Here is a 25,820-nt window from a genome sequence, read left to right on the forward strand (position 1 = left end):
AGTTTAACATTTTTGCTGTTTTTTGTTCTTTTAATTTTTGCACTTTGCACTTGACTGCCACTGTCAAAATGCCACCCAGCAGTTTACATGCCATTTTGTGTCCGTGTATTGTTTTCATTTAAAATGTATTAAAAGTTGATATGTGTGATCAAAGCAGAAAGTTAAATGTATGTACACATGCAGAGTTCATGCAACCACTTAGACCTACTCTTACATTTAGAATTTAGCTTATTATTATAACTTTTTATTTTTTTCAGTTTTACACTTTTTACACCTATCTGTCATGGAGCTGCTCTGATGATCGATCGTGCATCCCTTATCTCCTCAGTGCACTGAAGACCTAATTTACATATCCATAAAAATTTTATTTTTATCAGAAATGACACAGCAGAGGGACATAAATATAAATTTACTCAGCAGGGTCACCCTTACCGTGCAATAATGCTGGCAAAGTGTCAGACTTGTGACTCCATGGTACCCTACTTCATACTCACCTACCAAATGTATGTTAAGCTACTTTCACACCTGCGTTTAGGTGCGGATTCGTCTGGTATCTGCCCAGATGGATCCGCACCTATAATGCAAACGATTAGCTCCGTTCAGAACGGACCCGTTTGCATTACCATGAACAAAAAAAAAAAATATCCATTTTGACTTTACATTGAAAGTCAATGGGGGGCGGATCCGTTTGAAAATTGAGCCATATTGCCTCCGCACGGCCAGGCGGACACCCAGCGTTCAGGTGTCCGCCTGCTGAGAGGAGCGGAGGACAAACTGTGCCAGACTGATGCATTCTGAGCGGATCCACATCCACTCAGAATGCATTAGGGCTGGACGGATCCGTTCGGGGCCGCTTGTGAGAGCCTTCAAACGGAACTCGCAAGCGGAGCCCCGAACGCTAGTGTGAAAGTAGCCTTAGTAAGACGTAGAGCAGACCACCTGAACAGGAGCTTTAGACAAAAACCATAGGACATTAATCAGACTGGCTGGCAGTCTTTTCTTTTTTTTATTAAATTCACAGTATGTTACTGGTGTAATGAATTCTACTAAATGTTTTATTCCTCTTTTTGCTATTGTGTTAATAAATTCTGCACCCTTTAGGTCTCTGCAGGTTTTCAGAATCCAGCTGTAAAAGAATGTGAAGTGCCCGTTAGTAGAGAGGAGTCCAATGTGTAAGTGTCCCAACCAGTGTCAACAGAAACCAATTGAGAATATTAAGAAGCTAAATCCCTACAGTACATGCACTGTGACCTACTTTTTCATAAATGCCAGTTCTTGCTCAGATTCATTACTTTTAACAAGGAATTTCAACCCTGAATCCTATTAATATCAATGGCTCCAAGTTGAAGCTGGTATGTCAGCTTGTCTATACTGCTGTATCTACAGGAAGCACGTTCAAGAGGAGGGGTGCTGGATTGTCTTGTGGATTTGACTTTTGTAAAATAATACTGGATAATGGTCATTAATCCAGTAAATATTTGCCCACGCAGTATGTGCCATAAGAACCTGCCTGCTCCAAATAGCCAGTTGGGAAATTAGGCACTTGGCACAACAGCGAGCTTAAAGGGGCTGTCTCACTTCTAGGAAGTGTGGTGGGAACAGGTCTACAGCATGCCACTGGTCCTAAACTTAGGGCTCTTATTGCAAGCAACACGCTGTGGATGGCATGAGCCAGACTTTGAGAACTATTGCTATACGATATATTGTTTCATTCTAAATTTGAGTGCTAGATGTAAAAAAGGGGTAACTAATCACTATACATACACAATTCACTGCAAAAAAATGCACCAAAATGACACGCAACTGACAATACTAGCTAATTCCTCAGGCCGATGTTAAAAGCTGAGAACTTTGCCGATATCTTCCAGTCTGGAACATATCGGAGCCCCTCATGCACCACGTCACGGTGTCTCAGCGCGCATGGGGTCCTACCACTCAACTGCCCGTGGTGTGTGAACAGGGTCTGAACAGTGCAATGGCCTCACAGCCAGGCTCTCGCATGCCTCCATAGTGATATCACCAATGCACTGTGAGGTAGGATAAAGCTGTGAGCCGCACCCACAACAGTCCATGTGACACAGAAGCTACCGGGTGCAAAAGAATGTTACCAACAAAATGAAGTGGCACATTCCATACACATAAGGACAAAAACTCACTGAAAAAAGTGGTCTAAACGGGTGAAAATGCTCCAATACCAGACACTGTAGCGTGTCTATAACTGGGGGAGCAATTCCCCCGCATGCGGTCCGCAGACAACGGCAATCCCCAGCAAAAAATGCGTACAATGGAGGATGCCGGGGCGGACTGCATGCACCACAAGAACATCTTACACAAAATGATACATTGTGCAGATGAAAAAATATGATTAAAAAAAAAATCACTATGCCAGATGTTGACTTAAAATATGACAGGGCACTCTTAATCATCAGAAGCAGAGTCATACCTGCTGTGGTGCAGGCCTGCTAGTAAGAATAGACACACTAAGGCCTCTTGCACACAACCGTATGTTCAGTCCACATCCTGTCTGCATTTTTTGTGCATTGGATGTGGACATTTTAATGGTGCCGCAAAAGAAGCAGAAAGCACACAATGTGCTGTCCGCATCTGTATGTCCATTCCGCAGTCTTAAAAAGAAAGAAGAGAAAAATAAATAAGAGAACGTGTCCTATACTTCTCTATTTTGCAAACAAGTATAGGACATTTCTACAGTAAAAAAAAAAAATGGCAGCATGCCAAACAGATACGGTCGTGTGCATGAGGCCTAAAAGGTAATGAACACATTTGGTGACTATTCACCAATATGAGAATTTTTCTTTCTTCTTTCTTTTTTATTTTTATATTCCTTTAAAATTTATCTTGTGTGGTTTTGTAAGACAAACTGCTTAACGGTATAAGGGGGTCATTCACATGACCGTAATTCAATGTTTGCTTCCATTCCGCAATTTTGCGGAACAGTTACAAACTCATTCATTTCTATAGGGCTGCAGAGAGCACACTGTGTGCTGTCCGCAGCCGTTGTTCCGTTCCACGGCCCCGCAAAAAAACAGAGCATGTCCTATTGTCTGCAATCGCAGACAAACATGGGTATTTTCTATGTAGCGCTGGCCATGTGTGGTCTGCAAAAAGGCGAACACACATGACCGGTATCCGTGCTTTGGGGATCTGCAATTTGCAGATGGCAAAACACAGCGCGGTCGTGTGAATGCACCCTAATAGTGTATAGTTTAATAATTTTATTTATATTTGCAGGAACAAATATGTAACTATTTCCAAGTCGGCTGTGGTACCTCAGTCTGCTGGATCTTCAAATGCAGAAATGAAACAAGTTCCGATGTATTGTAAGGACAAACTTGTCTGTGGGGATTCTGAGATGTCGCTTGAAGAGTATAGGGCAATCGTCTACAGAAAGAAACATGAGCAACGGAAGATGATGCAACAGAGGGGTAATCTTCTAGAGAGCTTCATTTCCTTCATTCATGTCTAATGTTGAAGATATTTTTTATCTTTTGCAACTGATGGATGGTCAGAAATGTTTAATTAACTTGGACAACCCCTTTTAAAGTCTATAATGAATTGTGAAATTCCAACACGGAGCACATTATTAACGCCATATTTTTGCAGCTCGGCACAGCCACTACTGTCTGCTTCCAGCTCTGTTCACTATGTTATTGCCAGTGGCTGTTGAGGAAGCTGAGGAGCAGGGCTGTGGAGTCGGAGTCGAGGAGTCGGAGTCGGAGTCAATTTTGGGTACCTGGAGTCGGAGTCGGCAAAAAATGAACCGACTCCGACTCCTACTAAATTTAAATTGGAATAAAAAAAAAAAAGCAAGTTTAAATGTCCGAATTCATAAACAGTTATAATTAATGACTTCTCTACTGTAAGAATAAAGGCCAATGCATGCAGTGCCTCACGTAACCGCAAAACAAACGCGTTCAGTGATGTGAAGAAGCATGCTTTTCATATGCTTCACTATATGGCACGCAATGCACAATTTGGAGTGGCAATACATATACTTTCCATTGTGTTGTGTTCTGATGTTACAGGGAACACAATGCCCATGGTTTACCTAGCCTCTCACTGATAAGGGATTAAGTAAATATGTGTTTTGCAGGACTAGAGACACTTGTATAAGTGAAGGGAATGGAGGGTCAATAGTTCAAGACTGAAGCTGTAAACCATTGGAAAAACTGCTGTCATTCAGCTAAGGCCCCATGCACACGGCCGTGTGCGGGCCGTGGAACCGCGGCCTGGATCCCTCCTGAGAGCAGGAGCGCACGGCGTCACTGGTTGCTATGACGCCGTGCGCTCGCCGTGCGTATTACTGTACTGTGCCAGCAGCAGGGAGCGCACGGCGTCATAGCAACCAGTGACGCCGTGCGCTCCTGCTCTCAGGAGGGATCCAGGCCGCGGTTCCACGGCCCGCACACGGCCGTGAAACACGGCCGTGTGCATGGGGCCTAAGGCTATAAAACGTGTAAACTCAGAATGTTATCTTAAACTTTAAACATGACTATGGGATTCTTCTAGGGAAATCATGTTTTAAAATAAATGTCCCTTCCTGGATCCTCCCACTGCCCTATCTTCAGCAGAAGATCAGCACACAAAGGAGAAGGCAGCAGCTTCTGCCCAACTACCTCTCTGTGCTAGAAGAGCTTAGAAGAACTTCTTTCTTTCCTTCAAGGAATGTATAAAATACATTTGCATATTAAATACAGAGGAGTCGGAGTCGGAAGTACAAAAAACTGAGGAGTCGGAGTCGGAGCATTTATCTACCGACTCCACAGCCCTGCTGAGGAGTGGGATGCTGGTTGTCAGACACCAGTCTGATATTGATGACCCATCCTGAAGACAGGTCGTCATTATCTAGAACCCTTAGGGCTGTTTCACACGATTGGATGCCATGCGTGACATCCGCTGCGTGAATGATAGCCAAGACCCGATGCGGACAGCAGAAGCACGGAGCAGTAACATGATTGATAATGCTCCGTGCCTCTCTGTGATCTTTTTACTACTGAAATTACAGTGACAACTTTTATCTCACCGTGATTTTGTAGTAAAGAGGTCACAGAGGGGCATGGAGCATTGTCAATCATGTTAATGCTCCGTGGTTCTGCTGTCCGCATCGGGTCTTGGCTGTCATTCACGCAGCGGATGTCACGCACGGCATCCGCTCGTGTGAAACAGCCCTTATAATTTTCAAATGGTCTAAGCTAATCATAGAAGTCTACTATGCCCTGGTCATTGACATTCAAGTAGCCAAAAACATAAGATTTGAATTTTGAGTGTGCTTTTGGGGGTGTTTGGGATGTATTTATGCCGTACTGTTTCTCAAGGGGATTTATGGAGGGAGTTGTGAGTCTCTGGTATTTCATGGAGTCTTTATGTATTTATTATCAGAGGAAGAACAGAAGAAATACATGAAGCATAAAGAAGAAGCAGCTCTCCATGAACATATGCTAAAACAGAAGATGGAACAACTAAGCAACCTGCTAAATGTACAAGTTCCCACAAGTCAGGGCGGTCCAGAACAGAGTACAACTGTAAGCTCAGTTGATATTTCCTATTAAGTCTATATTGCCACCTGTGCCTACCTTTTTGTTATCTGATTCAGTTCATAGTTACTGTACTTCAAAATTAATTTCTTATTTTGAATGAAAGGGTTGTCATGCCTTTTAGTTAGAAGGGTCACCAAACGAAAAGTCCCTAGCTATCATTAGTAATGTAGGTGAACCTGGCAATAGGTGTTCAAATAGCCTTACACTCTACCCCAGTGTTGATTGAGGAGGGATGAAGTGGGGACCAGCAAACAAGTCATGGCTGTGATGTTCAGGTCTCCAAATACTTTAGAACATGTAGTGTACTTGTAGAAACTTTTAGATATTAGAAGTTGTGATTTCTAGCAGAAGAGCCAGTTGTCGTTTCTTCCCATCTTGCTCCCTGTTGGTGTCATTGTATACCAGATTTATTAGTTAAAAACCAAATAATTTCCCAAAACTTCTAATGTTATACTTCCTCCTTTATTTCTATAAATCGTATTTGGGTTGTCTTAGGAGAGCTGAAAGGAGCCCCTTGTACCCTGCTTGGTGCCACTGTGAATAGAGAGCTGGCTGCAAATGTGGGGCTCACTCCATTCATCTCTGTGAATACAGATACAATACAGCCGAGAACTTTTTGTTTTTTACAGAGTGTATATTTTCATAACACTATTTTATTATATTACTTAAAGATGCTGCCTGCTCCATATCCTAATATGATGGCACCTTTGGGATTAGGTGCTCCAATTCTTCCAGCTCAAGCCGTTTCAAGTTTTTATCAAGCACCCATGTCTGCGACAGTCAATGAGTTGGCTGCTTCTTCACAAACCTCACCATCCCTTGGAATTACCTTGAGCAGGTGGTCAAACCAACACTGCTCCTGTTAGACACCAGCTATCAATACTTTCTGCCTCATGTCATGTCATGCCTCAAAGACCTGATCCAGTATCCCAGCAGACTACGTATGTAGCATTGGCTGACAGCACGTTTACGAAGAAAGCCGCACTCCTTGAGAGGTCAGCTTCTACCATTTCTGAGGCACCTAAACCTTTGTAAGTTTCGCTTAGTGTTAAATTAATATTCAAGGATTACAGGTTTACTCTTATATTTTGCTGAATTCATTTGACTATTTTATTTTTTTTTAAACGTAGGGGTCCTCATTCCAGTGCCCTAATGGGAAAATTGCACCCCGTGGTAAGAGAAGGTAAGTTTTGCCTCCTATGCACTCAATTTCATTTAGTGACACAGCCATTGAATGTCTCCTAAAAGGCACACAGTTTGTTCTTTTTGCCTGTTAGTTAATAAATTCCTATGAAATGTTAGCATATAACAGTTTTCCTGCTTGCTTTTATTTATTATGTTTTAGGCCATCTAGTATTTTTTTTCTAATAAGTATTATACATTTATTTATCTTATAGCTACTGTGATGGGAAACTCATCTGGTATAGCAAATACATCACATGTTACTCCTAATACATCACTAGGATTTGTGCAAGCAACACCATCCAAAGTTCTTCCGTCACCCACAGTCAACACAAAGGAAGCACTAGGTAAGTGATACTGGAATGTGTTAGTCTATGAAATGTTTGCTAAGCAAGACCTAACCAAAGTAAGGAGATTTTTGTATTGCCAGTAAAATCTCTCTCTCGCTGAGTTCATTGAGGGACACGGGGCTGTGGGTGTAGCTGCTGTTGAAGGGAGGTGGACACTAAGGCCCCTTTCACACGGGCGAGTATTCCGCGCGGACGCGATGCGTGAGTTGAACGCATTGCACCCGCACTGAATCCCGACACATTCATTTCTATGGGGCTGTTCACATGAACGGTTAATTTCACGCATCACTTATGCGTTCCGTGAAAATCTCAGCATGTTCTATTTTGTGTGTTTTTTACGTAACGCAGGCCCCATAGAAATGAATGGGGTTGCGTGAAAATCGCAAGCATCTGCAAGCAAGTGAGGATGCGGTGCGATTTTTCACGCACTGTTGCTAGGAGACGAGCCGGATGGAGACCCGATCATTATTATTTTCCCTTATAACATAACATGGTTATAAGGGAAAATAATAGCATTCTGAATACAGAATGCATTATTTTCCCTTTTTATAACATGGTTATAAGGGAAAATAATATCAATCTACAGAACATCGATCCCAAGCCCGAACTTCTGTGAAGAAGTTCGGGTTTAGGTACCAAGCATGCTCGATATATATATATATATATATATATATATATATATATATATATATATATATATATATATATATATATATATATATATATATATATATATATATATATATATATATATATATTTATTTTTTTTTTATTTATTTTTTTCTCACGGGAGTGCAAAACGCATTACAATGTTTTTCACTCGCGCTGAAAAATCGCACATGTTCCCGCAACGCCCGTGTGAAAGGGTCCTAAAGCAAAAAAAAGGCTAGCCTCTACCACCAGTTCTACACCCTCCTCCAGTCACTGAGCTCATCAGTTTTTATACAAGCAGTAGGATCAGCCAGGAGAAGATAACAAGCTTGAGATGTGTCAGAACCTAGAGCAGTGGTGGTTAACCTTTGGCTTGGGTGCCAGAGGCTGCACTCTCTGAGGGCACCTACCTGCATCCTGGCAAGTCTATGGTGTACCAATATGCCTTAGACTTTTTCCTGCCATTTATCAGCACAGGGCATGCGATGACTAGCACAGTGCATTGAATGTAGGCTGGCTATTATAGCTAAATGATAAAGTACATGGAAGTTATACTGTACTGGTATTCAGGTTAAATTGCCATGTTGGCACTTTGCAGCAAATAAGTGGGTTTTGGGTTGCAGTTTGGGCACTCGGTCTCTAAAAGGTTCGCCATCACTGTCCTAGAGGGTAAAAAACAACCCATCCAGAAAATAAACAATGGAATAGCCACTAAAAAGGAATATACAATCTAGAACTGACTGGCAGCTGGTGTTCTCCAGTGAACTTGGCAAGAGATTTTATAGGGTTCTGAAAAAAACATGAAAGAAAATCACAGCGAGATGCCTAGTTTACCGTGGTCTGCAGCACCTTGTGACCCAGATAAGCATCTGAGGATGGTGAAATTGGTGAAGGCCTCACCAGGTAGGTCACAGATATGGCCAGCCAGTTCCATTGGAAAATTGCAGCCTTAGAGGCTATTGGGCTCTTGGAAGAACAAAGAATTTGAACAACAGAAGGAAGATGTTAGAGACAAATTGATTCAAAGAGCCTCGACAACATCCAGATCACCAGATGGTGGAGGGACGGGTCAAAGAAGGACAGAAAGAAGGGAGAATAATGTCCCCATTCAAATGAAAAGAGGAAAGAACTTTGGGCAAAAAGGAAGGCACAGGACAAAGCACCTCTTTATCCTGATGAAGAATTGAGAAAGGAGATTCACAAGAAAGACCACCAATTTAGACAACTGTCTGATAGAGGTGATGGCCATCAAGAAGGCCCCTTTCTAGGAGAGAAGATGAAGAGCAATTTCCATGAGTGGGCCTCCTCTTCTCTTGCTCATATCTGTTTGGGTCAATATTCTCTCCAAGGCTACCAGTGGAAAGAGTTCCCACTTGCCCCAAAACATGACTTTTTGGCCTTGTCCTTCCAAGAGGTTAGGCTCTGTTTCTAGTTTTTTTGGCACACAAACCCTTGTATGAATCTGAGCTGCCCTCTGGCCTTGTAACTACACCTCATGGTTTTTATGAAGGTCATGGCAATTCATCAGACAAGTGGAATCTCTCTTCTTGCTTACCAAGATGACCCCTAATTTCCATAGTCTAGACATTCTCTGTGTAACTCTGGTTACTGAGTCTTTTCAGTTAAAGGGGTTCTTTTTTTTTTTTTTTTTTTTTTTGTATTGATGACCTATCCTCAGGATAGGTCATCAATATCAGATTCAACTGAACAGGACAGAGACATCCCATTAAAGTGAATGGGGACGGATGAGCTGTAATTGCACGGGCTCACCGCTGTGTAAAAAAAAAAAAAATATATATACACACACACACACACACACACACACACACACACACACACACACACACACACACACACACACACACACGCGCGCGCGCAGTTGTAAAGGAATACAGTCACAAGCAGGTGTTTCAACAGAGTAGTTTTATATAGTTGGATACAACTTTTAGAAAGTCATGTATGACAAATGATTTACAAATTGTGCATAGACTTTGTATGCGCCATTTTTTAATCAGTAATATTTTTGCCTGCAGGTTTCATAATGGACATTTTCCAGACATCTACTCTCCCCGAAGATGAAGAGGATGACCATATGTTTGAAGCTGCTGATCCAAGCAAGCCAGATATTGAGTCTTTGTGTCAAAATGACAGTAAGTATTAGAACAATTTTTAAGGAATGAACTTCCCAGGATACATAGACGGCAGCATGTATATTATCGGTAGAGGTCCTACAGTTTGATCAGCACGTTATGGTAACCTACATGAGCATTGCATTAACACAATACAACCTGTCCATCCTACATACTCATTTGTAGCCCAGTCGTCAAATAATCAAGTCTTTCTCTGTATAGAAGAATAGATGTTGTCCAAGCTAAAGAGAATTGTACTGTGTTTGAAATGTAGCACGTTCTCTTTAATTTCCCTCTCATTAGTAGAAGTCTATTTTACTTGATTCATTTTCTTGTTGCTGAAATCTTAACGAGACCATTGCTCTTTACAGACAAATCAGACCCTGCTGGAAGTGGTTTCCTAGGTTTGCACAATGCTGCCCCTTCATTGCCTTCTGCCTTTTGCATCTTTGAAGATGACACGGCGAAAGTGAACGGGTGAGTGTTACTGAGTGAAAAATTGCATTCTACAGCCATTTTTGTATAAAAAGGGTTATCCAAGACCCGCCTAGGCCCCTCGCACAGATTGTACTTATCTCACTCCATGGCACCCGTGGCCCTCCTGATGCCTGCACGGCCGCCGCGTAGACTAAAACATCTGGCAATTGTGAGTGGGGGGGGGGGGGGGGGGGGGGCTGTTCAGCCAGTAGCAGGCTGTGACAGAGACTAGCCTCCCTAGCGTTGCGGGTAATGCTAGGGCGGTTCATTCCAGTCGCGGCCTGCTATTAGCGCGACAGGGAGATACCAGCATCAGAAGCGCTGTGGTATCAGCATAAAAAAATTGTGAGTTGTGTAAGCTCATTACCCTTTCCATTTATTTTCCAGTGCTACACAAGTGAAACCAGTGGAAGTGAGAACTTTTGGAGAGCGTCCTGTACTGAAGCCTGCTCTAAAGAATGTAATGTGCTCTTCTTTTTGTTACCATTCTAAAGCATTGTTGCTTGTTATAGACAGATGCTGTCTGTTGGGCAACCCATACCCTCTTAAGGCTGGGTTTACATCTGTGGCCAAGGTTCCAATAGGAGCCTCAGGTGCAGAATACCCCAAAGACGCTGGGGAAAAAATAAACTGCTGCATGCTGTGGTGGTTTGTACAGTGGTAACCTAAAACCTGACAGAGCCCAATAGTTAACGGGAGCCATCAGGCAGAAAAATGAAGATATGTCAGAAAAGTGAACCTATAACTAAAGGACTATTTTAGTACCCCATGTGGCTTTTTGAAATGGAAGGACAACTACTAAATCCTTCTTGTAATGGGAGAATTCTACCAACCCAGAATGTAAGCTTCTTGGACCTCTATAAACATTACTTAGGATCTTGAAGAGTGGCGAGAACAGCAGTCAGTAGGTTCTGAGGGGCCTTACGCAGACATAAGTGGTAAACTCTCATGAGCTCTAGTTTCATTGGGCCAGATTTATCTTTACTCTGACAGCTGACTCCACTTTAGCCATATGTTAAAGTCAGTTTTAGCCAAGTCAGATTTATGATCGGCCCTTTAAAACTGTAATAAATGTGGTTTGACGGTAGCAGTTTATCCGTCAGTAAGCAGCTTTACAAAAGTCGCACGTCTTTACGTGCAAGTTTTTATGAAAAAGTCGCATGTTCTATTAAAAAGTCTCATAAGATAAGCATGAAGTGAAATTGTGACTTTTTAAATAGTCCCAATAGTAAATCTGTCTAGAGATTAATTTACATAAAAAACACGCCCACTTTCAGAAAACTGGCGAGCATAGTGCAGAGCAGAAAAAAGTTGCAAATTTGTGCGCAGTTTTAGCATTTGGCACATTTTTGGGGACTTTTTCACTTATTCTGACCTGAGCTAATGATAAATCTGGCCCACTGTGTTGACCTGCATAGCGTTTTCCAACCATAATTTTTCTGTTCCTTTGTTATATGTAAATGTGTAATCTAAGTCTCATATACAGTACAGACCAAAAGTTTGGACACACCTTCTCATTCAAAGATTTTTCTTTATTTTCATGACTATGAAAATTGTAGCTTCACACAGAAGGCATCAAAACTATGAATTAACACATGTGGAATTTATATACATAACAAAAAAGTGTGTAACAACTGAAAATATCATATTCTAGGTTCTTCAAAGTAGCCACCTTTTGCTTTGATTACTGCTTTGCACACTCTTGGCATTCTCTTGATGAGCTTCAAGAGGTAGTCACCTGAAATGGTCTTCCAACAGTCTTGAAGGAGTTCCCAGAGATGCTTAGCACTTGTTGGCCCTTTTGCCTTCACTCTGCGATCCAGCTCACCCAAACCATCTCGGTTGGGTTCAGGTCCGGTGACTGTGGAGGCCAGGTCATCTGGCGCAGCACCCCATCACTCTCCTTCATGGTCAAATAGCCCTTACACAGCCTGGAGGTGTGTTTGGGGTCATTGTCCTGTTGAAAAATCAATGATGGTCCAACTCAACGCAAACCGGATGGAATAGCATGCAGCTGCAAGATGCTGTGGTAGCCATGCTGGTTCAGTATGCCTTCAATTTTGAATAAATCCCCAACAGTGTCACCAGCAAAGCACCCCCACACCATCACACCACCTCCATCATGCTTCACGGTGGCAACCAGGCATGTAGAGTCCATCCGTTCACCTTTTCTGCATCGCACAAAGATTGGAACCAAAGATCTCAAATTTGGACTCATTAGACCAGTGGAAATCTGTGCTTTGGTCTGATGTCCATTCCTTGTGTTCTTTACCCCAAACAAGTCTCTTCTGCTTGTTGCCTGTCCTTAGCAGTGGTTTCCTAGCAGATATTCTACCATGAAGGCCTGATTCACACAGTCTCCTCTTAACAGTTGTTGTAGAAATGTGTCTGCTGCTAGAACTCTGTGTGGCATTGACCTGGTCTCTAATCTGAGCTGCTGTTAACCTGCGATTTCTGAGGCTGGTGACTCGGATGGACTTATCCTTCGCAGCAGAGGTGACTCTTGGTCTTCCTTTCCTGGGGCGGTCCGCATGCGAGCCAGTTTCTTTGTAGCGCTTGATGGTTTTTGTGAATGCACTTGGGGACACTTTCAAAGTTTTCCCAATTTTTCGGACTTACTGACCTTCATTTTTAAAGTAATGATGGCTACTCTTTTTTTCTTTACTTAGCTGCTTTTTTCTTGCCACAATACAAATTCTCACAGTCTATTCAGTAGGACTATCGGCTGTGTATCCACCTGACTTTTCCACAACGCAACTGATGGTCCTAACCCCCATTTATAAGGCAAGAAATCCCACTTATTAAACCTGACAGGGCACACCTGTGAAGTGAAAACCATTTCAGGTGACTAGCTCTTGAAGCTCATCAAGAGAATGCCAAGAGTGTGCAAAGCAGTAATCAAAGCAAAAGGTGGCTACTTTGAAGAACCTAGAATATGACATATTTTCAGTTGTTTCACACTTTTTTGTTATGTATATAATTCCACATGTGTTAATTCATAGTTTTGATGCCTTCAGTGTGAATCTACAATTTTCATAGTCATGAAAATAAAGAAAACTCTTTTGAATGAGGTGTGTCCAAACTTTTGGTCTGTACTGTAAGAACATAAACTTCTTAGACGAGAGTTCTTTAAAAATGTATTTATTTTATTTTTCTTCTTGACAGGAGGAGGTTAGGGCCATGGAATCGCTGGTAGACGATTGCACCGTGTGGGCTACACGTTGCAACAAAACATTGGCCCCTAGCCCAAACAGCACAGGAGACTTTGCACTTGCAGCTCAACTTGCATCGACACCTGCCTGTAGCAAGCTGCCTGAGCAAACAAGGCAGATCCTGGAAGACAAAGGTAGAATTGACATGACTGTTCCATTTGTTACACCACTAACCTTATTTATTAATTTCCTGCAATATACATGTGTACCTTTCTGCATACTAGCATTTACCTATGCATTCACCAATTAAAGCTTTGCTGATAAGAGCAGCTGTCCAGGGACCTAGATTAGAAAGGATGCAGGGCCAGTGCTCCCTTGATTTTCTGTTGATTTCTACATAAATCATCCCTGTGGCCATTAACTTGCTGGGCATGTCATGAAACACTGTTGCTGTTAAAGGGAAACTCCGCTTTTCCTATGTTAATGACCTATCCTCAACATGGGCACCCACTGATCTGATATTGTTGACCTAACTGCAGGTATCCCTGCCGATGAACTGTTTGAAAGAGAACGCATTGTTCATACGAGTGCTGCCTTCTCTTCATTGGTTACCTGCTTGCCATTGACGTTGCAGCAGTGAGCAGTTGTGATTACAGCTCCGCCATCCTATTCACTTCAATGGAACAGCTTCTTCCTATTCAAGTGAATAGGAGGGAGCTGTCCAACTGAAGTGAATGGGACGGTAGAATTGTCTCTACACCTCACCACTGCAAGCGGATAAACAGTGAAGAGAAGTCAGCACTTGTATGAACACCTGAGTTCTCTTCAAACAGCTGATCGGCGGGGGTTCCAGGAGTTGGGACTCTGCTTATCTGATATTGATGACTTATCATAAGGATAGGTCCCTAATACAGCAAAAGTGGACAACTCCTTGAATATGTCAACTGAGACCACTGGAATTGGACACCCCTTTTAATCTTCAAATGAAAGAACTCTGCCTAATGCACACCTCTTAAAAGGGGTTTCCAACTTTTTTATACTGATGACCCATCTTCTGGATGAGCTGTTTGAGGAGACCACGGCCTTCATGCAGTTTACCCTATGTCAGTGATGTCACTTTCATCAGTCACATGGCCTAGGCCCCACTCAGTCCCATTTAACTGAATGGAGCCGAGCTGCGGTACCGAGCACAGCCACTATATAATGTACAGTGCTGTGAGGAGGGAGTAGCACTCGCTGGAGTTCTATGGTCTCCTCAAACTGCTTATCGCCTCTAGTGAGACCCCTGCAGATCAGATACTGATGACTTATCCTGAGGATAGGTCATCAGTATAAAGAAGTTGGAAAACCACTTTAAAGCAATTATGGTGGTCTGTTTGGACAAACTAAAAGTGCATTACTACTTTCGATGAATATTTGATATAACTTTATAATACTTTTTTTAGATTGATTTTTTTACATATATTTTTGCAATTGCCAGGAGTTTGTGCTTCCTACTAAAATTTTATATATTTCATCCTTTAGAAAATGCAGTGATCATGGCTGATGGCTGTCACATGGTTTTTGATTATTCTGAGGATAAAAATGTACAGGCATCCAAAATAAGGAAACTAAGGTATAAGATATTGAAATGTGTGTGTGTGTGTGTGTGTGTGTGTGTGTGTGTGTGTGTAAAATGTATGCAAATATACATGTGACATATGTTGTATCTAATATTTTAGTTTTTTCTTGGTAGCCCAATTCAGGAACTCAGTCCTGAACAGTCTAAGATTGCAGTCGGCATCCCATCACCTTCCTCCTGTACTATGGTCCCTCTGAGTGATCCACAGGTCGCTGTAGGGGCAGATATGGTTGAGTGTACCGAGAAGCGCCTGGCAGCATGTAAGCTCTCAGATACCTTACAGTGCAGTACAGTAAACCTGGAAGACCCTTGGGGCATAACGACGAAACCATTCATCGTATGTGCTGATGAAGAAGAGCTTGAACCTGAGCCATCCATTCAAACGCAAGGTATAGATGATCTGTAATAGAATATGGTCACACAATTTCAGTAAATTGACCTTGGTTAAGATTTCCCTATCTGGTTAGAATACTTTAGACACTACAATGTAGAGCTCTCAAAGATTTTCCTGGCCTACATATCATGACAACCTCAGTTCTTGCATGATTTGTGTCATTATAGTCATCACTTACTGGTTAAATGAGCACTAGTAATGCAATATATAGAAGGGGTATTAAGCATTTCTATAGAAGATGAGGCTCATCGATGCAGAGATCTTGAAAGGTGTGGGGACTCAATTTACAAAATTAAGCATATTGTGTAAATATGTGTGTAAATGTCCAGACTATTAAGACATCATGTTCTCACACACTGTGAAATACCTTGCCTACCAAAAAAGTAAAATTTAAAATATTAGGCTACATTCCCATCGGCGTAGAGGATTGACGGTATTCTGTTCCAGCAGAGGAACAGACTATTGCAATTGTTTTATTGGTATAGCCGGGTACAGTGTTTTTTAGGGAGAAAGCTGGTATCCCTTCTGAAAACACAGTGGATCCCATTACAGTGAATGGGTATCCAGGATTTTAATATTGATGACCTATCCCCAGGATCAGATTGGTGGGGGTCCGATGCCCAGCACCCCAGCCGATCAGCTGTTTGAAGAGGCCTCTGCACTGCGGCCTGCTCCCAGCTTACTAAGCACAGAGCTGTTCATTTTGGCTAGAGGCTGTGCTTGGTATTGTAGCTCAGCTCGGCTCCATTCCCTTGGTGATGCCACTGGACTAGTAAGAAACCTAAGTGCTCATGGAGCACCCTGGCTTCTGAGAACCCCTTTAACAGCTGATATTGACATTTTTTATTTTTTTTTCCTTTCAGAGCAAGCAATCGTTGAGAACGCTTGGGATGACAACCTGATCACCCGTTTATTGTCTCAGTTACCAACGCCTCTTGACTCCATGAACAGTTACCACAAGTGGCATACAAGTGTCCCATCTTTTAAATTAAAAACAAACGTAAAATTGGGTAAGAGAAATGCCAAGACTTCAAACCTACTGAGCTCATCTGCAACATGCGTGTGTATAATCTAGACCTATGTTATGCATTCTAATCATCTGTGTTGATCCATTATTTTTTTTGTAGCAATGTTTCTGCTATGTCCCAGTGTGCTCCTTTCACTTCTGTGGGAGTTCTGAGAACGGCCAATCAAGTGTACATGCTGGGAGTTGTAGTTTCACCACAGCTGGCGTGCTGGAGGTTGCAGATTCCTGCTATACGTTGGTGTTCAACCTTTTTAAACAAGCCTTTAGACATCAGTTAGGATGATAGCTAAGCCACTACCTATACTCCTAACGTACAGGTCCTTCTAAAAAAATGAGCATACTGTGATAAAGTTCATTTTTTTTCTGTAATGTACTGATAAACATTAGACTTTCATATATTTTAGATTCATTACACACCAACTGAAGTAGTTCAAGCCTTTTATTGTTTTAATATTGATGATTTTGGCATACAGCTCATGAAAACCCCAAATTCCTATCTAAAAAAATTAGCATATTTCATCCGACCAATAAAAGAAAAGTGTTTTTAATACAAAAAAAGTCAACCTTCAAATAATTATGTTCAGTTCTGCACTCAATACTTGGTCGGGAATCCTTTTGCAGAAATGACTGCATCAATGCGGCGTGGCATAGGAGGCAATCAGCCTGTGGCACTGCTGAGGTGTTATGGAGGCCCAGGATGCTTCCATAGCGGCCTTAAGCTCATCCAGAGTGTTGGGTCTTGCGTCTCTCAACTTTCTCTTCCCAATATCCCACAGATTCTCTATGGGGTTCAGGTCAGGAGAGTTGGCAGGCCAATTGAGCACAGTAATACCATGGTCAGTAAACCATTTACCAGTGGTTTTGGCACTGTGAGCAGGTGCCAGGTCGTGCTGAAAAATGAAATCTTCATCTCCATAAAGCTTTTCAGCAGATGGAAGCATATAGTGCTCCAAAATCTCCTGATAGCTAGCTGCATTGACCCTGCCCTTGATAAAACACAGTGGACCAACACCAGCAGCTGACATGGCACCCCAGACCATCACTGACTGTGGGTACTTGACACTGGACTTCAGGCATTTTGGCATTTCCCTCTCCCCAGTCTTCCTCCAGACTCTGGCACCTTGATTTCTGAATGACATGCACAATTTGCTTTCATCCGAAAAAAGTACTTTGGACCACTAAGTGAGCAACATTTTTTTTTTTTTTTCTTTTCTTTTCTTTTCTTCTCCACGCACGGTTGGTAGGAGACGATCGGGATAGAGACCCGATCATTATTTCCCCTTATAACATGGTTATAAGGGAAAATAATAGCATTCTGAATACAGAATGCATAGTACAATAGTGCTGGAGGGGTTAAAAAAATAAAAATAAAAATGTACTCACCTTAATCCACTTGCTCGCGCAGCCCGGCTTCTCTTCTGTCTATCTTGTGTGCAGCAACAGGACCTGTGGTGACGTCACTCCGGTCATCACATGATCCATCACCATGGTAAAATGGTAAAAGATCATGTGATGGACCATGTGATGACCGGAGTGATGTCACCACAGGTCCTTTTCCTGCACAGAAGACAGAGATGCCGGGCTGCGCGAGCAAGTGGATTAAGGTGAGTTAAATTTTTTATTTTATTTTTAACCCCTTCAGCGCTATTGTACTATGCATTCTGTATTCAGAATGCTATTATTTTCCCTTATAACCATGTTATAAGGGAAAATAATACAATCTACAGAACACCGATCCCAAGCCCTAACTTCTGTGAAGAAGTTTGGGTATCATACATGCCGATTTTTCTCACGCGCGTTCAAAACGCATTACAATGTTTTGCACTTGCGCGGAAAAATCGTTCATGTTCCCGCAACGCACCCGCACCTTTTCCCGCAACGCCCATCTGAAAGAGGCCTTATTCGTGTAAGGAGTCAGGTATTGAGGTGAGCATACAAATGTTATGCATGCTAGACCATTGGGAGATCCCTACTCTTCTGCTGGTCCTTCATGTTAATCTAGAATCGTACAGTGTATGTGGCTTATTGGGGGGGAATTCATCAAGGGCAGAAAAGTAGTTCCAAATTTGTGCAAAATAAAAGTAAAAAGTAAAAATGTTGCAACTACTTTGGCTGTTTTTGGTGCTCATGGGACTTTTTTTTAAAATATTGGCAGGGCGTAGTGGGAGGGGTTACTATATTTTACTCCAAAAACTTGTGTGAATTGCAGCACATATGTACGCTAGCACATAACTGGTGTCGATTCGATTTTCTCGCCCATTTTCCTTGGGGGACACAGACCTTGGGTATAGCTCAGCTCCCTAGGAGGCGTGACACTAAGTAAAACTGTTAAGCCCCTCCTCCATCAGCTATACCCTCAGCCTGGAGATAGAGGCTACCAGTTTTAGCTTAGTGTCCAAGGAGGCAAGACACTCCCTGCTACTGCAGGGCTGTTTTCTCCTTGTTGTAATTTTTTCTCTAATTTGTTATTTTATTTTTGTTTTTTCCTAGGGATACCAGAGACGCATTGGCCTCTCTGCTCTCCCGGGGTGAGCTGCGCCAGTGCCAACTATCTGCACTGCTGCCTCCCCCACAGAAGCAATAGGGGATCTGGGCAGCAATGGCTCCCCTACATCCCGCCAGCTAGGGGGTCGCCCGCACGCAAAGCCCCTCTCCCAGCTTCCTGCCACTGCGGTGCCAGTAGCTGAAGGGGCGACCCTGCTGGAAGGAACTGAGGGTGAAGACAGGTAAGATGGCTTTTCCAGCCCATACCCTGTCCCTATTTGCACTGGGTTTGGGGGGGCACCCGTGGTCGTCATTTGAGCGCTCTGTAGATCTCCCCATCTGCGGCTGCTTCCGCTCCCCAATGGCTGATTCCCCACGCTGTTTATTGGGCCCGGATTACTCTCCTGACATCCTTCTCCCTCCCCGCCGCCGCCGCTCCGTGCGTGATCGGGGGGCGGGGCTTAGGCCCGACATCGGCGGTTCGGGCTCGGCGGGGGACATTGTGACAGAGGAGGCTCGGTGAGGTCACCCACCTGCATATCGCCGCGCACTTGGGCCTGCGGGCCTTATTCTACGGACATAAACCTGAGAGTCACGGCAGCAGGGGGCGTGCTCTTTTTTCGCGCGCGCGCGCGTCATTGGGGGCGGAGTTACGTTCTCCTTCACAGGAGACATTCAAACGTGTAGGGGGCGGAGCTTCTTCCCGCGCCTCTGCTGAGGTTTTTTGCCGCGCTTCCTCACTCCGTTCTGGAAGCTGAGCCACGTGGGAGACTCCTGGTGCATAGATTGCGTTTCTGGGACGCACGCTCTCTGCTGTTGCTGCCTTTCTGCAGCTGTTGATCTGGACTTCACTCCTGACGTTCTTCTGACACTGGTAGGACAGTTAACCCTCTCCTAACCCTCCTGGTCATAGCTGCTGCAACCCCTTGTGGTCTCTGTATCAGGGTACGACCACTCTTTCAACATGTCAGATCCCACGGGTGCCCCCAAACCCTGGTACCATGCCTGTACCGCCTGCAAGGAACTTTTTCCGCGTGGGCAATCTGAGCCGCATTGCCTTGCATGTCAGGCCCCGGTGCAGGGCCCGCTTTCTGCTGCGCCCCCCGGTGCCTCTGAACCCCCTGACTGGGCTAGGTCTCTGTCTCAGGCGGTGGAAAGCCTTACACACGTAGTGGGCCGTCTCGTGGATAGACCGCCTCTCCCGCAGGCTGCCACAATCCCTGTCGCACCCGCTGGGACTACCGTTTCTGCCGCCCCCACTGATTCCCTGCCTCCCAGCGAATCTTCCAGGGCCCGGCATATTCAGAAACGTTCAAGGGTTGAGCGCACATCTTCTCCAGATGCTTCGCTCTCTCCGCCATGCGTGCGAGCTCAGTCAAGTCTATCCTCTCAAAGGGATACGCCTTCTGAGGGAGAACTGGCGGATTCGGACGTGGACATGGACTCAGAGCTTCCGTCCAAATTGGCGTCCGCGGTGGGGCATCTTATCACTAGCATCCGTGATACCTTTCACATACACGATGACCCCCCCAGCTCTGAACAGGCCGGCGTGTCCTTTCTTCGCCCCAGACAGGCCTCCAAGGTCTTTCCCATCCACGCTGATTTTTCTTCTGTGGTGTCCAAGGCTTGGACCCGGCCTAACGTCCGCTTTGTTACACCCAAAAAGCTGGACATTTGTTATCCCTTTCCAGCGGATTCTGTGACCACGTGGACGTCCCCGCCTAAGGTTGATCCTCCCGTGGCTCGCCTGTCCAAAAGCACTACTATTCCTGTACAAGACGGATCTTCCCTCCAGTCTGCTGAGGACCGTCGTACGGAATCCCTCTCCAAGGCCATATTTACTGCCTCTGGTTCGGCCCTTAGACCGGTCTTTGCCTCCGCCTGGGCTGGTAAAGCGGTCTCTGAATGGGGTTTGCAACTGGAACGGGAGTTAGGGTCGGACGTCCCTCTACAGGACCTCCGTTCCTTAGCCCAACTAATTGTCCAGGCCGGAAAATTTGTCTGTGAGGCCTCTCTTGATGCGGGTGCCCTCATTGCCCGTTCCTCTGCCCTGGCAGTTTCTGTCAGGAGGGAACTCTGGCTGAAGGTTTGGGCGGCGGACGCCGCTTCCAAACGCTCTTTGGCTGGCCTACCATTCACGGGTTCCCGCTTGTTCGGAACCCGTCTGGACGAACTTATATCTGAGGCCACAGGTGGGAAGAGTACTCACCTCCCCCAGTCCAGGCCGAGGGGCGCCCCCCGTGGTCGCGCTGGTTCGTCCCGTTTTCGGTCCTTTCGCAAGCCCACCGGGTCTAGACCCGCGGCCGGTTCTTCTTCCTCTGGCCCAGCCCAGGATAGACGCAAGAAGCCGTTTTTTCGGACGCAATCTACCTGGCGCAAGCCCCAGCCCACACGGGCTCCCACAGGCCAGCAGCCCTCTGCCTGAAGGTGCGCCCCCACCCACCCGGGTGGGGGGCCGCCTTCTACTGTTCAGGAACGTATGGCGGGCCCACATCTCAGACGCATGGGCGCTCGAGATTGTATCTTGCGGATACAAGATCGAATTTGCGTCCATTCCGCCAGACCGTTTCTTCCGGTCCCGTCCTCCGCGGGATCCCGTACGAGCGGCCGCCTTCTTCACGGCCATTCGCTCTCTAATGGACAAGGGTGTCGTCGCCCCCGTGCCTCCGTCGGAAAGGTTCAGGGGGTTCTACTCGAACCTCTTTGTGGTTCCCAAGAAGGAAGGCTCAGTGCGACCGATCTTGGACCTAAAGCGCCTGAACCGTTTTCTCCGACTGCAGAGATTCCGGATGGAGTCTCTCAGGTCCGCAGTGGCCTCCCTGGAAAGAGGGGATTTCATGGCCTCAATCGACGTTCAGGATGCATATCTCCACGTTCCGGTTGCTCCATGTCATCACCGCTTCCTGCGCTTCGCGGTAGGGGACGATCACTTCCAATTCGTCGCCCTTCCCTTTGGTCTGGCGACGGCTCCTCGAGTATTCACCAAGGTCCTGGCCCCTGTCTTGGCCCTTCTGCGTTCAAGAAGTGTTTTTCTTCTCCCTTACTTGGACGACATCTTGGTCAAGGCACCCTCCTTCTCTCAGGCATCCGGCAGTGTGGGACTCACTCTGGAGACCCTGACGCGGTTCGGTTGGATCATCAACCACCCCAAGTCTTCTCTTACCCCCTCCAGACGGCTGATCTTCCTGGGGATGCTCCTGGATACGGAGTTGGCGGAGGTCCGCCTCCCGTCGGACAAGCGTCTGGCCCTTTGCGGGTCTGTTCGCAGTCTCCTCCGTCATCACCGCCCTTCCCTCAGATCCAGCATGCGGTTGTTGGGGAAGATGGTTGCCTGTTTCGAAGCGGTGCCGTTCGCACAATTCCGATCCCGCACCTTTCAGAGGGCAATTCTGTCGGCCTGGGACAAATCACCGAGGAGTCTGGACAGGACCTTTCTTCTGCCTCCCCTGGCTCGGGCTTCCCTCAGCTGGTGGTTGCATATCCCTCTACGGGGGAGGTCCTTCCTCCCACTGAACTGGCTGGTGATTACCACCGATGCCAGCTTACGGGGGTGGGGGGGGGTTTTCCCTCCCCGGTCCGTCCAGGGCGTCTGGTCTCTATCGGAGTCCAGACTTCCAATCAATATTCTGGAACTGAGGGCGATTCTTCTGTCCCTCAGACACTGGACCCATCTACTGCGGGGCCACCCTGTTCGGATCCAATCGGACAATGCCACGGCTGTGGCATACATAAACCATCAGGGAGGCACTCGCAGCGCTGCAGCGATGCAAGAGGTGACCCTCATTCTCCTCTGGGCGGAGGCGCATGTGCCGGCCTTATCCGCGATTTACATCCCGGGGGTGGACAACTGGGCGGCGGATTTCCTGAGCCGGTCCACCATCGACCCGGGAGAATGGTCCCTGCACCCAGAGGTGTTCGAAGCCCTTTGTCTTCGCTGGGGTCGCCCCGACGTGGACCTCATGGCTTCCAAATTCAACCACAAGGTCCCCCGATACCTGGCCAGGGCGCGGGACCCGAAGGCGTACGGCGCCGACGCGCTCGTCCTTCCGTGGCGCGACTTCTCCCTTCTGTACGTCTTTCCTCCTTTTCCCCTCCTGCCACGGGTTCTTCGGAGGATCGCGGCAGAGGGCGTTCCCGCGATTCTGATCGCCCCGGATTGGCCCCGCCGGTCTTGGTACGCCGACCTAATGTTGCTGTTGGCAGACGCACCGTGGCCACTGCCCTCCAGGGAAGACCTTCTCTCTCAGGGACCGATCTTCCACGAGCATTTAGGCTCGCTACGTTTGACGGCGTGGCTATTGAGACCGCCGTCTTAACGCGACGGGGTTTCTCCGCGGACGTAGTCCGCACCATGATCCGTGCTCGTAAGCCCGTGTCCTCTAGGATCTACTATCGGGTTTGGAGGTCCTATCTGGGGTTCTGTGAGTCCCGGAGCATCCCACCTCTCCGGTTTTCTCTTCCCACGATCCTGTCCTTCCTCCAGTCGGGTCTGGACCTGGGGCTGAGCCTCAGTTCTCTGAAGGGACAGATTTCGGCGCTGTCTATTCTTCTCCAGCGTCCCCTGGCCCCTCTGGGGCCAATTAAGACCTTCTTACAAGGGGTGGCTCACTCTGTTCCGCCGTACCGCCCTCCAGTTCCATCCTGGGACCTGAATGTGGTGCTCTCGGCGCTCCAATCAGCCCCCTTCGAGCCTTTACGGGAGGTCTCCCTTCGCCTTCTGTCCTGCAAGGTCATTTTTCTTGTGGCCATCACATCTCTCCGACGGGTGTCGGAGTTAGCGGCTCTTTCTTGCTCCGAACCTTTCCTGATCTTCCACCAGGATAAGGTTGTGCTTCGGCCTGTCCCGTCCTTCCTGCCAAAGGTGGTCTCCGCCTTTCACATCAATGAGGACATCGTCCTTCCGTCGCTCTGTCCCTCTCCTTCCCACCCCAGAGAACGGGAACTGCACCGTCTGGATGTGGTCAGGGCGTTGAAGATTTATCTGGAGGTCACCGGATCCTTTCGGCGCACGGACTCCCTGTTTGTGGTTCCGGAGGGTTCGCGCAAGGGTTTGGCGGTCTCCAAGGTGGCTATTGCCCGTTTCATTAAACTGGCGGTGTCTGAGGCTTATCGAGCCAAGGGTAGAGCTCCGCCTTTCAGCGTCACTGCTCATTCCACCAGAGCAGTCGGAGCTTCCTGGGCGCAGAGGCATCGGGCCTCGGCTGAACAGTTGTGCAAAGCAGCCACTTGGTCCTCTCTGCACACTTTCACAAGGTTCTAGAGTGCATACGCATGCATCAGCGGATGCTGCTTTGGGCCGCCTGGTTTTGCAGGCAGCGGTTTCCTGATGCTCCGGTGGTGGTCCGCCTTGGGTTTGTGGTCCCTCCCTTCTTGGACTGCTCTTGAACGTCCCAAGGTCTGTGTCCCCCAAGGAAAATGGGCGAGAAAAGGAGATTTTTGTATAACTTACCAGTTAAATCTCTTTCTCGCTCTTCCTTGGGGGACACAGCACCCACCCTTCTGTGTTTTGTTACAGGGTTATGGTCTGGCGCCCCGTTGGGTTGCTGGCTGGTTGTTTCCGTTATTGGTTGTTATCCTTTCACTACTTGGACACGCAACTGGTAGCCTCTATCTCCAGGCTGAGGGTATAGCTGATGGAGGAGGGGCTTAACAGTTTTACTTAGTGTCACGCCTCCTAGGGAGCTGAGCTATACCCAAGGTCTGTGTCCCCCAAGGAAGAGCGAGAAAGAGATTTAACTGGTAAGTTATACAAAAATCTCCTTTTTCTAGTGCACAGACCGTCAAAGATGCACCAGATTTATTAACTTTATTAATTAAAAAAACGTATATCATAGCGCCATATCAATGGCAGGAAACTGCCTCAATAGAAGTGTATAGGTCCTTCTCGATTTCGTCTCCTGCAGTGAGGAGAGGGCATGATATGTGAGCATGTCTCTCGCATCATTCTAGCAATCAGTAACCCCACTGATCGAAACCTTTGATATGTCACTATGATGTATAAACGTTTTTTGGAAAGCTCAGTGACGCTTTACTTGTGTGGAATTCTGCTGTACCCTATAAAGATTCAGCAGACTTCGTGGCCGCCATGATTGTGCATCACCTGATTTAAATCTGACTCTTATTTGTCAGGTCCACAAATATTTAATATTGACTATTTAATTGGAGAAGGCGCTTTTGCACACGTCTATCAAGCATCCATATTTGATATCCACACGCAGTACAACCAGAACGTCATTCTGAAGGTAATTGAAGGAATCCATATGTTTGCTGTTATGTGGTGAATGAGAATGGACATTGTGTACATGGTAAAAACCTCCTGTCTTATACACAGGTTCAGAAGCCGGCAAAGCCCTGGGAGTTCTACATTGGAACCCAGATCACACAACGAATGAAGCCCGAGTTGAGGCATCTCTATATCCGTTTCCATTCTGCACACATATTCCAGAATGGGAGTGTGCTGGAGGGAGATCTGTACAGTCATGGGTCATTACTGGTAAGATATAACTGATTATATCATTATATTGTACTGTTGCTAAGCTATATGACCCAAACTATAATATAGTTTCTCTAAACTTTAATTAAAGAGGTTGTTTTCAGGCTACTTCCAGGTCATTACACTACATCTCGTCTCCATTGGAGTGGTCGCATAATGTACTTACTCCATTCACTTGAATAGAGCAGGTACTTTTATTACACTGCAATTCCAAGACGAAGTTTATTGTAATGAAGAGGAAGTGGCACTCACTTGGAGAACACATGCTCTTCAAACTGATCACTGGGGCTCATGGGTGTCAGACC

General features: G+C 45.9%; 1 protein-coding gene across 1 annotated transcript in view; it reads left to right on the forward strand.

Moving 5' to 3' along the window:
- BUB1 (BUB1 mitotic checkpoint serine/threonine kinase) overlaps positions 1 to 25,820 on the forward strand; it is a 49,170-nt gene that overhangs the window by 8,383 nt on the left and 14,967 nt on the right. The window contains 16 exon segments of the mRNA XM_044290102.1: positions 1,102 to 1,172; positions 3,250 to 3,443; positions 5,398 to 5,540; positions 6,227 to 6,410; positions 6,412 to 6,586; positions 6,686 to 6,738; positions 6,953 to 7,084; positions 9,772 to 9,888; positions 10,239 to 10,344; positions 10,732 to 10,804; positions 13,510 to 13,690; positions 15,021 to 15,111; positions 15,232 to 15,506; positions 16,375 to 16,521; positions 25,152 to 25,264; positions 25,354 to 25,515. Coding sequence (XP_044146037.1) covers positions 1,102 to 1,172; positions 3,250 to 3,443; positions 5,398 to 5,540; positions 6,227 to 6,410; positions 6,412 to 6,586; positions 6,686 to 6,738; positions 6,953 to 7,084; positions 9,772 to 9,888; positions 10,239 to 10,344; positions 10,732 to 10,804; positions 13,510 to 13,690; positions 15,021 to 15,111; positions 15,232 to 15,506; positions 16,375 to 16,521; positions 25,152 to 25,264; positions 25,354 to 25,515 — 2,217 coding nt within the window.

This window comes from Bufo gargarizans, chromosome 4 (assembly GCF_014858855.1).
Source record: "Bufo gargarizans isolate SCDJY-AF-19 chromosome 4, ASM1485885v1, whole genome shotgun sequence".
NCBI classification, from domain to species: Eukaryota; Metazoa; Chordata; class Amphibia; order Anura; family Bufonidae; genus Bufo; species Bufo gargarizans.